Source organism: Tachysurus fulvidraco, chromosome 1 (genome assembly GCF_022655615.1).
Source record: "Tachysurus fulvidraco isolate hzauxx_2018 chromosome 1, HZAU_PFXX_2.0, whole genome shotgun sequence".
In the NCBI taxonomy this organism is placed as follows: Eukaryota; Metazoa; Chordata; class Actinopteri; order Siluriformes; family Bagridae; genus Tachysurus; species Tachysurus fulvidraco.
The window spans coordinates 16,652,390-16,667,389 of NC_062518.1; the positions used below are offsets into that span (position 1 = coordinate 16,652,390).

The following is a 15,000-nucleotide window of genomic DNA, read 5'->3' on the forward strand; positions in this document are numbered from 1 at the left end:
TGAACACAGTGTATAGGTGTGTGTTTGTTAGTGTATGAACACAGTGTATAGATGTGTGTGTTAGTGTATGAACACAGTGTATAGATGTGTGTGTGTGTTAGTGTATGAACACAGTGTATAGATGTGTGTGTGTGTTAGTGTATGAACACAGTGTATAGATGTGTGTGTGTTAGTGTATGAACACAGTGTATAGATGTGTGTGTGTGTGTGTGTGTGTTAGTGTATGAACACGGCGTATAGGTGTGTGTGTGTGTTAGTGTATGAACACAGTTTATAGATGTGTGTGTGTGTGTTAGTGTATGAACACAGTTTATAGATGTGTGTGTGTATGTGTGTGTTAGTGTATGAACACAGTGTATAGGTGTGTGTGTGTGTTAGTGTATCAACACAGTGTATAGATGTGTGTGTGTGTGTGTGCGTGTGTGTGTGTGTGAGTGTATGAACACAGTATATAGATGTGTGTGTGTGTGTGTGTGTTATTGTATGAACACAGTGTATAGGTGTGTGTGTGTGTGTGTGTTAGTGTATGAACACAGTGTATAGGTGTGTGTGTGTGTGTGTTAGTGTATGAACACAGTGTATAGATGTGTGTGTTAGTGTATGAACACAGTGTATAGATGTGTGTGTGTTAGTGTATGAACACAGTGTATAGATGTGTGTGTGTGTGTGTGTTAGTGTATGAACACAGTGTATAGATGTGCGCGTGTGTCAGTGTATGAACACAGTGTATAGGTGTGTGTGTGTGTTAGTGTATGAACACAGTTTATAGATGTGTGTGTGTGTGTGTGTTAGTGTATGAACACAGTGTATAGATGTGTGTGTGTGTGTGTGTGTTAGTGTATGAACACAGTTTATAGATGTGTGTGTGTGTGTGTTAGTGTATGAACACAGTGTATAGATGTGTGTGTGCGTGTGTGTGTTAGTGTATGAACACGGTGTATAGATGCGTGTGTGTTAGTGTATCAACACAGTGTATAGATGTGGATGTTTGTGTGTTAGTGTATGAACACAGTGTATAGATGTGTGTGTGTGTTAGTGTATGAACACGGTGTATAGATGCGTGTGTGTTAGTGTATGAACACAGTGTATAGATGTGTGTGTGTGTGTGTGTGTGTGTGTTAGTGTATCAACACAGTGTATAGGTGTGTGTGTGTGTTAGTGTATCAACACAGTGTATAGGTGTGTGTGTGTGTGTGTGTGAGTGTATGAACACAGTTTATAGATGTGTGTGTGTGTTATTGTATGAACACAGTGTATAGGTGTGTGTGTGTGTTAGTGTATGAACACAGTGTATAGATGTGTGTGTGTGTGTGTGTGTTAGTGTATGAACACAGTGTATAGATGTGTGTGTTAGTGTATGAACACAGTTTATAGATGTGTGTGTTAGTGTATGAACACAGTGTATAGGTGTGTGTGTGTGTGTTAGTGTATGAACACAGAGTATAGATGTGTGTGTGTGTTAGTGTATGAACACAGCGTATAGATGTGTGTGTGTGTGTGTGTGTGTGTTAGTGTATCAACACAGTGTATAGGTGTGTGTGTGTTAGTGTATGAACACAGTATATAGATGTGTGTGTGTGTGTTATTGTATGAACACAGTGTATAGGTGTGTGTGTGTGTGTGTTAGTGTATGAACACAGCGTATAGATGTGTGTGTTAGTGTATGAACACAGTGTATAGGTGTGTGTTTGTTAGTGTATGAACACAGTGTATAGATGTGTGTGTTAGTGTATGAACACAGTTTATAGATGTGTGTGTTAGTGTATGAACACAGAGTATAGGTGTGTGTGTGTGTGTTAGTGTATGAACACAGTGTATAGATGTGTGTGTGTTAGTGTATGAACACAGCATATAGATGTGTGTGTGTGTGTGTGTTAGTGTATGAACACAGTGTATAGATGTATGTGTGTGTGTGTGTGTGTTAGTGTATGAACACAGTGTATAGATGTGTGTGTGTGTGTTAGTGTATGAACACAGCGTATAGATGTGCGCGTGTGTTAGTGTATGAACACAGTGTATAGGTGTGTGTGTGTGTTGGTGTATGAACACAGTTTATAGATGTGTGTGTGTGTGTGTTAGTGTATGAACACATTTTATAGATGTGTGTGTGTGTGTGTGTGTTAGTGTATGAACACAGTGTATAGATGTGTGTGTGCGTGTGTGTGTTAGTGTATGAACACAGTTTATAGATGTGTGTGTGTGTGTGTGTGTTAGTGTATGAACACAGTGTATAGATGTGTGTGTGCGTGTGTGTGTGTTAGTGTATGAACACGGTGTATAGATGCGTGTGTGTTAGTGTATGAACACAGTGTATAGATGTGGATGTGTGTTAGTGTATGAACACGGTGTATAGATGCGTGTGTGTGTGTGTTAGTGTATGAACACAGTGTATAGATGTGTGTGTGTGTGTGTGTGTTAGTGTATCAACACAGTGTATAGGTGTGTGTGTGTGTTAGTGTATCAACACAGTGTATAGGTGTGTGTGTGTGTGTGTGTGTGTGTGAGTGTATGAACACAGTTTATAGATGTGTGTGTGTGTTATTGTATGAACACAGTGTATAGGTGTGTGTGTGTGTTAGTGTATGAACACAGTGTATAGGTGTGTGTGTGTGTGTTAGTGTATGAACACAGTGTATAGATGTGTGTGTTAGTGTATGAACACAGTTTATAGATGTGTGTGTTAGTGTATGAACACAGAGTATAGGTGTGTGTGTGTGTTAGTGTATGAACACAGGGTATAGATGTGTGTGTGTTAGTGTATGAACACAGTGTATAGGTGTGTGTGTGTGTTAGTGTATGAACACAGTGTATAGATGTGTGTGTGTGTGTGTGTTAGTGTATGAACAGAGTATAGATGTGTGTGTGTGTTAGTGTATGAACACAGCGTATAGATGTGTGTGTGTGTGTTAGTGTATCAACACAGTGTATAGGTGTGTGTGTGTTAGTGTATGAACACAGTTTATAGATGTGTGTGTTAGTGTATGAACACAGTGTATAGATGTGTGTGTGTGTTAGTGTATCAACACAGTGTATAGGTGTGTGTGTGTGTTAGTGTATGAACACAGTGTATAGATGTGTGTGTGTTAGTGTATGAACACAGTGTATAGGTGTGTGTGTGTGTTAGTGTATGAACACAGTTTATAGATGTGTGTGTGTGTGTGTTAGTGTATGAACACAGTGTATAGGTGTGTGTGTGTGTGTGTTGGTGTATGAACACAGAGTATAGGTGTGTGTGTGTGTTAGTGTATGAACACAGTGTATAGATGTGTGTGTGCGTGTGTGTGTTAGTGTATGAACACAGTGTATAAATGTGTGTGTGTGTGTGTTAGTGTATGAACACAGTGTATAGATGTGTGTGTGTGTGTTAGTGTATGAACACAGTGTATAGATGTGTGTGTGTGTGTGTTATTGTATGAACACAGTGTATAGATGTGTGTGTGTGTGTGTGTGTGTGTGTGTGTGTGTGTGTGTGTGTGTGTTATTGTATGAACACAGTATATAGATGTGTGTGTGTGTGTTAGTGTATGAACACGGTGTATAGATGTGTGTGTGTGTGTGTGTTAGTGTATGAACACAGTGTATAGGTGTGTGTGTGTTAGTGTATGAACACAGTGTATAGGTTTGTGTGTGTGTGTGTGTTAGTGTATGAACACGGTGTATAGATGCGAGTGTGTGTGTGTGTGTGTTAGTGTATGAACACAGTGTATAGATGTGTGTGTGTGTGTGTGTGTTAGTGTATGAACACAGTGTATGTGTGTGTGTGTGTGTGTGTGTGTGTGTGTGTGTGTTTGTGTATGAACACAGAGTATAGATGTTTGTGTGTGTGTGTGTGTGTGTGTGTGTGTTAGTGTATGAACACAGTTTATAGATGTGTGTGTGTGTTATTGTATGAACACAGTGTATAGGTGTGTGTGTGTGTGTGTGTGTGTTTTAGTGTATGAACACAGAGTATAGATGTTTGTGTGTGTGTGTGTGTGTGTGTGTGTGTGTGTGTGTGTGTGTGTGTGTGTGTTAGTGTATGAACACAGTGTATAGGTGTGTGTGTGTTAGTGTATGAACACAGTGTATAGATGTATGTGTTAGTGTATGAACACAGTTTATAGATGTGTGTCAGTGTATGAACACAGAGTATAGGTGTGTGTGTGTGTTAGTGTATGAACAGTGTATAGATGTGTGTGTGTGTTAGTGTATGAACACAGCATATAGATGTGTGTGTGCGTGTGTGTGTTAGTGTATGAACACAGTGTATAGATGTGCATGTGTGTGTTTTTATTGTATGAACACAGGGTATAGATGTGTGTGTGTGTTAGTGTATGAACACAGTGTATAGATGTGTGTGTGTTAGTCTACGAACACAGAGTATAGGTGTGTGTGTGTGTGTGTGTGTGTTAGTGTATGAACACAGTGTATAGATGTGTGTGTGTGTGTGTGTTAGTGTATCAACACAGTGTATAGATGTGTGTGTGTGTTAGTGTATGAACACAGAGTATAGATGTGTGTGTGTTAGTGTATGAACACAGTGTATAGATTTGTGTGTGTGTGTTAGTGTATGAACACAGCGTATAGATGTGTGTTAGTGTATGATCACAGCGTGTGTGTGTGTGTGTGTGTGTGTTAGTGTATGAACACAGCGTATAGGTGTGTGTGTGTGTTAGTGTATGAACTCAGTGTATAGATGTGTGTGTGTGTGTTAGTGTATGAACACTGTGTATAAGTGTGTGTGTGTGTGTTAGTGTATGAACACAGTGTATAGATGTGTGTGTGTGTGTTAGTGTATGAACACAGTGTATAGATGTGTGTGTGTTAGTGTATGAACACAGGGTATAGATGTGTGTGTGTGTTAGTGTATGAACACAGGGTATAGATGTGTGTGTGTGTGTTAGTGTATGATCACAGTGTATAGGTGTGTATGTGTTAGTGTTTGAACACCGTGTATAGGTGTGTGTGTGTGTTAGTGTATGAACACAGTGTATAGATGTGTGTGTTAGTGTATGAACACAGTGTATAGATGTGTGTGTGTGTGTGTGTGTGTGTGTTAGTGTATGAACACAGTTTATAGATGTGTGTGTTAGTGTATGAACACAGTGTATAGGTGTGTGTTTGTGTGTGTGTGTTAGTGTATGAACACATCGTATAGATTTGTGTGTGTGTGTGTTAGTGTATGATCACAGCATGTGTGTGTGTGTTAGTGTATGAACACAGCGTATAGATGTGTGTGTGTGTGTGTGTTAGTGTATGATCACAGCGTGTGTGTGTTAGTGTATGAACACAGCATATAGATGCGTGTGTGTTAGTGTATGAACAAAGCGTATAGATGTGTGTGTATGTATGTGTGTTAGTGTATGAACACAGGGTATAGATGTGTGTGTGTGTGTGTTAGTGTATGAACACAGCGTATAGATGTGTGTGTGTGTGTGTGTGTGTTAGTGTATGAACACAGTGTATAGATGTGTTTGTGTGTTAGGCCGAGTGTGAAGGAGCTGAAGTGTTTTAAGCAGCAGCTTAGGAGGATGGAGCACCTCGTCCAAAACACCAACGCCAGGTAACACACTACACAACCGCACAACTACACAATCATTTATCAATGAAGTTACTTTAACTGAGCTCTTATCTGCAGGTCACTACAGACAGAGAGAACTGAAGATCCTCTGAGTTCCAGCACTGAGTACCAGAGATACATCACGGTGACTATCACACACTCTCACACACACACACACACACGGCACAATTTAACATTTCAGTATGTTTTCTCCATTGAACAAATAATGAATATATTCTTTACTGAGTGTGTGTGTGAGAATCGGTTATAGTGATGTATAATAATCAGTGACGGTGTTCTGCTACATTAACACACATTATCACACACTAACACCTCCTGACCAATCACCATCCAGAAAGCCTCAGTGCTGTGTGTGAGTGTAAATGAGTGAATATTATAATGTGTGTGTGTGTGTGTGTAGGAGATCTGCTCGGAGCTGAAGGTGCAGGACGTGAGTCACGTGGTGGCTGCGGTTCAAGCACGCTGCCGAGACGCTGACTCAGCACTCCGACTCGAGAAGGTCTGACTCACATTCCTGTAGTACTTTGTGTTCTCGATGACTGTGTGATTGTTCGGATTAAAGTTGAAGGTTATGACCGGAATATTACATCATGATACTTAAAAAGACAGAATGTCTGCAGTTGTGATGGGAATCACGAGAGTTCCGTGTGTCATCGTGTCCAACAGTTCATCCGAATGTTTTAATCTTCAGGTTCTCAGTGACATCGTGGCCGTCCTGACCGATCCCAGAGCGCCGTTACAGTTGCTGAGGAGAATTGGTGACACTTCAGGCTCGGAGCTGGAGCAGATTGTCCCTACGCTGCAGATGTGGAGCCAGCAGCTCGGTGCTCTGACCGTCAGTCTCAGCCGTTAGACGTTTAACGTTCTGATGAAACGCAGCCACCGTACAGGCTCCACTTAGCATTAATATCTCCTCTGTCAGGACCTGCACCGCTCCATCAGCACACTGGTGAGGAGGCTGTTGCCGTGGCAGCCAGAGGACGAGGTGTGTGCTCAGACCAGGTGTGTGAAGGTGGAGGACGTGATGCTCATTGTGGACATGCTGCTGGATGAGACCGCTCCAACCAACAAGGTGGGTTTGTTTTGTTTGTTTGGTTTTGTTTGTTTATTTATTTATTTGGGTTTCTGTCTATATGTGTGTGTCTGTCTGTATGTGTGTAGGTGTTACACACTCCCTCTAAGCCCACCCTGCAGGCGATGGTGTCTCACTTCCAGATGCTGTTTGATGTGGTGAGTATTCGTGGTGTTTACACGAGGATGAACGAGGTTTACACTCGACTGGCAGAGATGAACAACGCCATGAGGAACCTCCGAGACATCCTGGACATGGGTATGTGGTGTCACTATTAGATCACCAGCCTGAGAGCCACACACAGACACACACACACAGACACACACACACAGACACACACACACAGACACACACACACAGACACACACACACAGACACACACACACAGACACACACACACAGACACACACACACAGACACACACACACAGATACACACAAACAGACACACACAGACACAGTTTCACTGAGAGAGAGTGTGTGTGTGTGTGTGTGTGTGTGTGTGTTAGATGAGAGCACATCTCCTGGGAATGTGGTGAACATGGTGGCCAGAATCATCACTCACATGGATTCTTATCAGAACTCACACAAGCTGCTTGGAACCAGTGACATACACAGGTATATATGCACACACACCCCCCGATGTGTAGCTTCTACACACTGTTTTTCTCTTTTGACTGTTTGTGTAGTTTAAGGCTTATTAACTACTGGAGGTAAATGATTGTTATGCTAATGTTGATCTCCAGAACATAAACAGTCTATAACTCAGTGCCTTCATCACACCGTGACCCTGTACAGTATATTGTGTGAGTGTGTGAGTGTGTGAGTGTGGGAGTGTGGGAGTGAGTGAGTGAGTGAAATAAAATTAGATTTGGTCTGAGGGTGTACAAACTTTTACAACATCGGTATCTGTGGTAATCTGTAATGAGGTTGTTTTATTTATACAGAAAGTCAAGACCAAGTAAATCTACTGATGTGTAAATGTACAGTTTCTCTTCATTATTCTAGTGAAGCTGAAGGAACATGACAAGCTCAGTACTGTGTTTTACTCATCGTCCTCCAGCGTCAACACACTGGGTATGTACACACACACGTACACACACACACACACACACACAAATATATACACACATATACACACACACCCACACACACACACACAAATATATACACACATATACACACATACACACACACGTATACACACATACACACACCCCCCCCCCACACACACACACATATATACACACACACACGTATATACACACACACATATACACACACACATGTATACACACATTTACACATCTATATAAACTCACACATATATATACACATGCACACGTGTACACACACACACACACACACACACACACACAAATACATACCTACGCACATATATATATATATATATATATATATATATATATAATATATATATATATATATATATATATATATATATATATATATATATATATATATATAATATATATATATACACACACACACAAATACACACTTATATATGAACTGTATGTTTTATTCACAGAGAGGATCGATTCTGCTTCATCAGAGGAGTTCGGCCTGAAGCTGAAGCTAAAGAAATAATCTGGAATCCTGTAAAAACACAAGAAATAGAAATGAGGCATAAAAATGAAGTGTTTTTATTGTAGAAGTGTTTTTATAGCTTGTTCTTTTTCATTACTGTTTGTGTGTGAGCTTCAGGTGATGCTGAAGCTGTGTGTGAGGTAAAGAACCAGGAATAAACATGACTCCTCGCCTACGTGTGTGTAATAATTATTGTATGTTATTCTGGGGACAAAGGACAAAGACGCTACCAGTCAAGACATCTTGTGTGTGTGGTGTAGTGGTAAAGTGTCTGTCTGTCAGCACTGTGGTTGTTGGTTCGAATCTGGCTCAGTGGTGAGTGGAGTGGACTGTGTGAGAGTGTGTATGTGTGAGAGAGAGAGTGTGTGTGTGTTTGTTTGTGTGTGAGAGAGAGAGTGTGTGTGTGTGTGTGTGTGATTGGAGTGTTAAACACACAGCTAGACATGGCTTAGAGCATAAAAATCTAGAGTTGGTTACAATAATGTTAATAAATAATAATAATAATAATAAATAATACTCATAATAAACAAGTCCTTTCAGTATGTTGATGTATAAGGAGCTCAGGTTCTGCTGGAGATCTTATTAAACAGAAGTGTGTAGAACAGCAGCAGTCATTAGTCATGTATAAAGTCTTTTATAGGGCAGGATCACAGGATGAAGCCACTAGTGGGATGGATCACACACCCTGCTGTCTGTAGGAGCCCATCGAGAGAAGAAGGTGAGAGAGAAGAGCTGGACGTCTAACATCACACAGGCAAGTTGTGTTACTGCTACACACACACTTAAACCCATACATACAGCAGAAGAGTCTGGGGTCTGAGATTATAGGGTCTAGTGGAACGTAATATCGCCTCTCTCTGTCCACATGGGGACGATGTAGAGCAGCAAACCGCCGAGCTACAAAGACTCTAATTGTTCATTAGTGGAAAAGCTGATGCTGTAATCTACAGACCCAGTGTTGGGCTTTCACAGGGAACAGGGGCGAAGACACACAATCTATCATACAGCTCTTTTTTGTTTGTTTTTGTGCGTGTCATTTTAAAAGACAAAAATGCTACGAGTCGAGACATCTTGTGTGTGTGTGTGTGGTATAGCGGTAAAGTGTCTGTCTGTCAGCGCTGTGGTTGTTGGTTCGAATCTGGCTCCATCCTGTGTGGTGAAGAGGTGGATGTGGACAATAGTGTTGGAGAAAGCACAGCAGGAAAAAATGAGGTGATAGTTTTCGCATTATAAATGAACACTGCAAAAACTAAGTCGAACCCCTCTCTTCAGGCTCCATAACCCCTTTCTTCCCCTGCTCTGGCCCTGGGCCAGATAAATAAATAAATAAACAGAGCAAAAACTAAGTCGAACCCCTCTCTTCAGGCTCCATAACCCCTTTCTTCCCCTGCTCTGGCCCTCTGGCCAGATAAATAAATAAATAAACAGGTTAAATAGTCCGCATCTAGCCGGCTAGCACAAGTAGCCCATTAGCTCGGCTACCGCTACTACAATCTGTTGTACTTGCTCTGTAACACCATGCCGGTTACGTCTCTGCCTTTGAGTGCAGGTGAGGACGAATTGGAGCTGCACTCGCTAGAACTCCAGCTGGTTGCTGTGGAGAAGCAGATCCGCGAACTACAGGTGAAGCAGGCCGAGCTGCGGGAGCGGAAAGCCGCGCTGGAAGCTCCCCGGTCGGTCGCTCACCTGTCTCAGGTAAACTCCCAGGATGTAACTACCACTCCCTCCACCTCTACCCCGCGTGTTTCTCTGTCCAGGCCCAACACACCGATGAAGTGGCCTGCCCAGGAGCTGTTCACTCCGGCGCCAGGACACCGCAGGCCCTGGGTGCAGCAGCGGAGGACGCGTGCCGGTCCCCGGCCTAGGACCTCTCCCCCTCCACCACCGCCGGTCTTCGAGATCCCCACCCGGAACCGCTTCGCCCCCCTTCGCAAGGCGGACTGCGACAACGTGATCATCGGAGACTCCATCGTCCGCCACGTCCGTGCTACGGTGGCTAAAGGTAAGGCTCGCACTCACTGCTTACCTGGTGCTCGTGTTCTTGATGTCTCTGCACAGGTACCTAGAGTCGTGAGCAGAAACACCAGAGCTGTGGTTCTTCATGTCGGCTCGAATGACACCAGCCTGAGGCAGTCGGAGATCCTGAAGAGGGACTTCAACACCCTGGTGGAGACGGTTCGCAGCACATCGCCCACGACGAGGATCATCGTGTCTGGACCACTTCCAACTTACCAGCGAGGAATTGAAAGGTTCAGTAGACTTTTCGCTTTAAATGAATGGTTACAGTCATGGTGTCAGGCTCAAAAAATACTCTTTATCGATAATTGGAATGTTTTCTGGGAGCGTCCTAGGCTATTCCGTGCTGACGGCCTGCACCCCAGCAGAGTTGGAGCGGAGATCCTCTCGGACCACATCTCCAGGGCGCTGAACACCTTCTGACTGGTAAACTACTCTTTAAATTTAAATCTTAATAGCCATCCTTCACCTCAGCACATTGACACAGAAAATGCACACATAGCTCACCCTATAGAAACTGTGTCTGTTCCCCGAGCAGTGAGATCCAAAAGTAAATACACGAGAAGTCCTCGAAATAATCTTACTGTAATTAGACCAGAAAAATGCCAAAGAAACAAACAAAAACAGTTCTTAAAGTTCGGACTTCTGAACATTAGATCTCTTGCACCCAAAGCACTTATTGTAAATGAAATGATCTTAGATAATAGCCTTACTGCACTCTGCCTCACCGAAACGTGGATTAAACCAAATGAATACATCAGTCTAAACGAGTCTACACCATCAGGATATATCTATAAGCACGAGCCTCGTCTGACTGGTCGTGGAGGTGGTGTCGCCACTATCCTTAGTGATTACCTCACTGTTACCCAGAGAACACAGCATAGATTTAGTTCTTTTGAAGTGCTCGTCCTTAATGTTACACTATCGCACGTGCACACGAAGAAATCCCTTATGTCTCTTGCTCTAGTGACCGTGTACAGACCCCCAGGGCCCTACACAGTTTTTCTTAGAGAATTCACAGATTTTCTCTCAGACCTACTAGTTAACTTTGACAAAGCATTAATTGTAGGAGACTTTAACATTCATGTTGACGACACAAACGACGCTTTAGGACTCACATTTATGGACTTACTAAACTCACTTGGGCTCAAACAAAACATCACTAGTGCAACTCATCAACGTAAACACACACTAGATTTAATAATATCACACAGAATAGAAGTCACTGATATAGATATCATACCCCAAAGTGATGACATCACAGACCATTACCTTATAATGTACACACTACCTGTAGAACAGACTAACTGTGTCTCACCACGTTATCGACTCGGTAGAACCATTACTTCGACCACCAAAGACAGATTCACAAATAACCTGCCTGATCTGTCTGGACTTCTTAATGTACCCTCAAACTCAAACGACCTAGATGCAATGACTAACAGCATAGACGCTATACTCACTAGCACATTAGACACTGTTGCCCCAGTCAGATTACAGAAGGTTAGAGATAAAACACTTGCACCATGGTATAATAGTCACACTCACACCCTCAAGAGAGAAACCCGTAACCTCGAACGGAAATGGAGAAAAACTAAATTAGAGGTGTTTAGAATTAGAGAGGCTCTAAAAGCTGCTAGGGCTGAGCACCTGAGCAAACTCATAGAAAATAACCAGAATAATCCCAGGTTTTTAGTTAGCACAGTGGCTAGTTTAACAAAAAATCAGAAATCTGAACACACTATTCCATCACATTTCAGTAGTGAGGACTTTATGAGATTCTTCACTGATAAAATCGAAAGTATCAGGAATAAAATAGGTGACGCCCAACATATGAGAGCAACCAGTGACACAATCTCACCTAAGGCTTTACACAGCTTTACAAGTACAGGACAGGAAGAGTTAGATAAACTTATTACTACAGCTAAATCAACAACATGTTCACTAGACCCCATCCCAACTAAACTACTGAAAGAAGTGTTACATAAAGCTGGTGAGCCTCTTCTTAATATCGTTAACTCCTCGTTATCTTTAGGTTACGTCCCGAAGTCTTTTAAGTTGGCAGTTATTAGGCCACTCATCAAAAAACCTAACTTAGACCCTAATGAACTATCAAATTACAGACCTATCTCACACCTCCCGTTTATGTCTAAAGTACTTGAAAAGGTTGTGTCTGTTCAACTGAGCTCCTTCTTACAGGAGAGCAACATCCTTGAAGAGTTTCAGTCAGGTTTCAGGCCCCATCATAGCACAGAAACTGCACTTGTTAAAGTTACAAACGACTTGTTCTTAGCTTCGGACCAAGACTGTATGTCACTATTAGTTCTACTTGACCTTAGTGCTGCATTCGACACTATAGATCACAACATTCTTCTAGATCGCTTACAATATTACACAGGTATTCATGGTCAGACTTTAAGCTGGTTTAGATCCTACCTGTCTGATCGATACCATTTTGTAGAATTAAATGGTGAATCCTCCAGTTTACTACCAGTTAATTATGGGGTCCCTCAAGGATCAGTTCTAGGACCTCTGCTTTTCTCTATATACATGCTTCCATTAGGGAACATTATTAGAAGACATGGGATTAGTTTCCATTGTTATGCTGATGACACACAGTTATATATCTCATCAAAACCAGATGAAATAGCCACAGTGTCCAAATTAACTCAATGCCTTAGAGAGATAAAAGACTGGATGAGCTGCAACTTTCTATTGTTAAACTCCGATAAGACTGAAATACTACTCATAGGTCCAAAAACCAGTGCACATAAACTCTCACAACTTAACTCCCATTTAGAGGGATGTACTATTACAAGTAGCTCGACAGTGAAAGACCTCGGTGTTATATTAGACAGTAACTTGTCTTTTAAAAATCATATCGCCCATACTACCAAAACAGCCTTCTTCCACCTTAGAAACATTGCCAAGCTGAGAAACATCCTGTCTGTATCTGATGCTGAGAAGCTAGTTCATGCGTTCATGACCTCTAGACTGGACTATTGCAATGCATTACTAGGTGGTTGTCCTGCATCTATAATAAATAGGTTACAGTTAGTCCAAAATGCAGCTGCCAGAGTTCTCACTAGGACAAGAAAGTATGACCATATAACCCCAATTTTATCATCTCTACACTGGCTACCTGTTAGGTATAGAATTGACTACAAACTGCTGCTACTTACGTACAAGGCTCTTAATGGTTTAGCTCCCATGTACCTAACTAGTCTTCTAACACGTTACAATCCTTCACGCTCTCTGAGATCACAAAACTCAGGGCTTCTGGTAGTTCCCAGAATATCTAAGTCTACTAAAGGTGGTAGAGCATTTTCTTATTTAGCTCCCAAACTTTGGAATAGTCTTCCTGATAGTGTTCGGGGCTCAGACACACTTTCCCAGTTTAAATGTAGATTAAAAACTCATCTCTTCTGTCAGGCGTACACATAATACATCCCATAATATCATGCACCAGTACATCAGACCAGCGCATTTTTATGAACGGCAGATATGTTAATCCCTTTCCACTGCTTTTCTCTTTGTACCCATCCCGAGGCATCCAGACACTGTACCAGCTCCCATCGTCCTCTGTGGGACGAAGCCTTTGGACATCCACTGAGCCGAGGCCGACTCTAAGAATCCTGAGACATCTCCAGTTAAACTCTGTGGTACTCAGAAGATCAGAAGTCCTTGAACCTCACACCAATACAACATTTGTTTGACTGTATATTACAATCACACCACCAGTGTCACCCATATGAGGATGGGTTCCCCCTTGAGTCCGGTTCCTCTCAAGGTTTCTTCCTTTACCAATTTAAGGGAGTTTTTCCTTGCCACTGCTGCCTGAGTCACCTCAGACTTACTCATAGGGGAATAAATACATACACACTGTGAACTATATACATCTAATAATAATCTAGAATTTTTATTCTGTTAATTCTTATTTCTTTTATTATTCGTTATTTCCTTTATCATTAATTATGTTTACCTTCTGCTCTATGTTTATGTTCTGTAAAGCTGCTTTGAGACAATGTCTATTGTAAAAAGCGCTATACAAATAAACTTGAAACTTGAAACTTAATCTGAGCGGCTGTGTGTCATAAACATCAGTCAATAAATAATATCTAAAAATCAAACCACTCGTCAATCTCAAGTAATAAGGCATCAGCGTCTGTCACGTAGTGAAGGTGTGTGTGTGTGTCTCAGGTCGGTGTGTGTCCTGTGAGCCGCCGCATGAGCAGGCTGTCGGACGGCGCGCTGGTGATAAGCGTCCCGGCGAAGGTGTGCGAGTCGCTCAGAAGGTGAACGGTGAGTCTGCAGGACGCCAGGTCCTCGATGTGGAACCCGGAGTGACGACGCTGATCTGTCTGGAGAACCGGATCGTGTGACTCTGCGCCGAAATACTGACAGGACAAAAGAGAGACGTGATTAAAATAAAGGTCATGTGACAAAGTACCTGTAAAGGTTCCTGCACCTTTTCGTCCGGGACAGAAGTGTTAATGTGTGACGGTACTCACGGCTCTCCCTGACCAGGGGTCGATGAAGTCGGCCCAGTATCCTCCTCTCCACAACAGGAAACAGATCTGTTTAGCACCGTTAATAAACTACATACACACACACACAGAACAGATCATTAGTGCAGACTGAGTTAAGAGATTAGATTTGTTGACTTTTATAAATAGGAGTTTTGTTTTTGTTATAAGAACTAAATGACAAAAATTGGACAGTAATTCTAAACGAATAATAAG

The 15,000-nt window shown here is 42.0% G+C and overlaps 2 protein-coding genes across 3 annotated transcripts in view; one reads left to right on the forward strand and one right to left on the reverse strand.

Annotated features, from left to right (window-relative positions):
- cep70 (centrosomal protein 70) overlaps positions 1–8,417 on the forward strand; it is a 15,751-nt gene extending 7,334 nt beyond the window's left edge. The window contains exons 10-18 of the mRNA XM_047821886.1: positions 5,465–5,542; positions 5,618–5,684; positions 5,961–6,059; positions 6,252–6,395; positions 6,483–6,632; positions 6,722–6,890; positions 7,141–7,249; positions 7,640–7,708; positions 8,184–8,417. Of these exons, the coding sequence (XP_047677842.1) occupies positions 5,465–5,542; positions 5,618–5,684; positions 5,961–6,059; positions 6,252–6,395; positions 6,483–6,632; positions 6,722–6,890; positions 7,141–7,249; positions 7,640–7,658 (835 nt within the window). The 3' untranslated portion in view covers positions 7,659–7,708; positions 8,184–8,417. The remainder of the gene's footprint in view (positions 1–5,464; positions 5,543–5,617; positions 5,685–5,960; positions 6,060–6,251; positions 6,396–6,482; positions 6,633–6,721; positions 6,891–7,140; positions 7,250–7,639; positions 7,709–8,183) is intronic.
- A 5,816-nt stretch (positions 8,418–14,233) lies between these two features.
- The window catches only part of mmadhca (metabolism of cobalamin associated Da), a 6,891-nt gene continuing 6,124 nt past the window's right edge, over positions 14,234–15,000 (reverse strand). The window contains exons 7-8 of one of the 2 annotated variants that reach the window (XM_047819978.1): positions 14,770–14,856; positions 14,234–14,655 (exon numbers count right to left, since the gene is read on the reverse strand). In XM_047819978.1, the coding sequence (XP_047675934.1) occupies positions 14,455–14,655; positions 14,770–14,856 (288 nt within the window). In that variant the 3' untranslated portion in view covers positions 14,234–14,454. The remainder of the gene's footprint in view (positions 14,656–14,769; positions 14,857–15,000) is intronic. The other variant, XM_027160780.2, reaches the window with a different exon arrangement.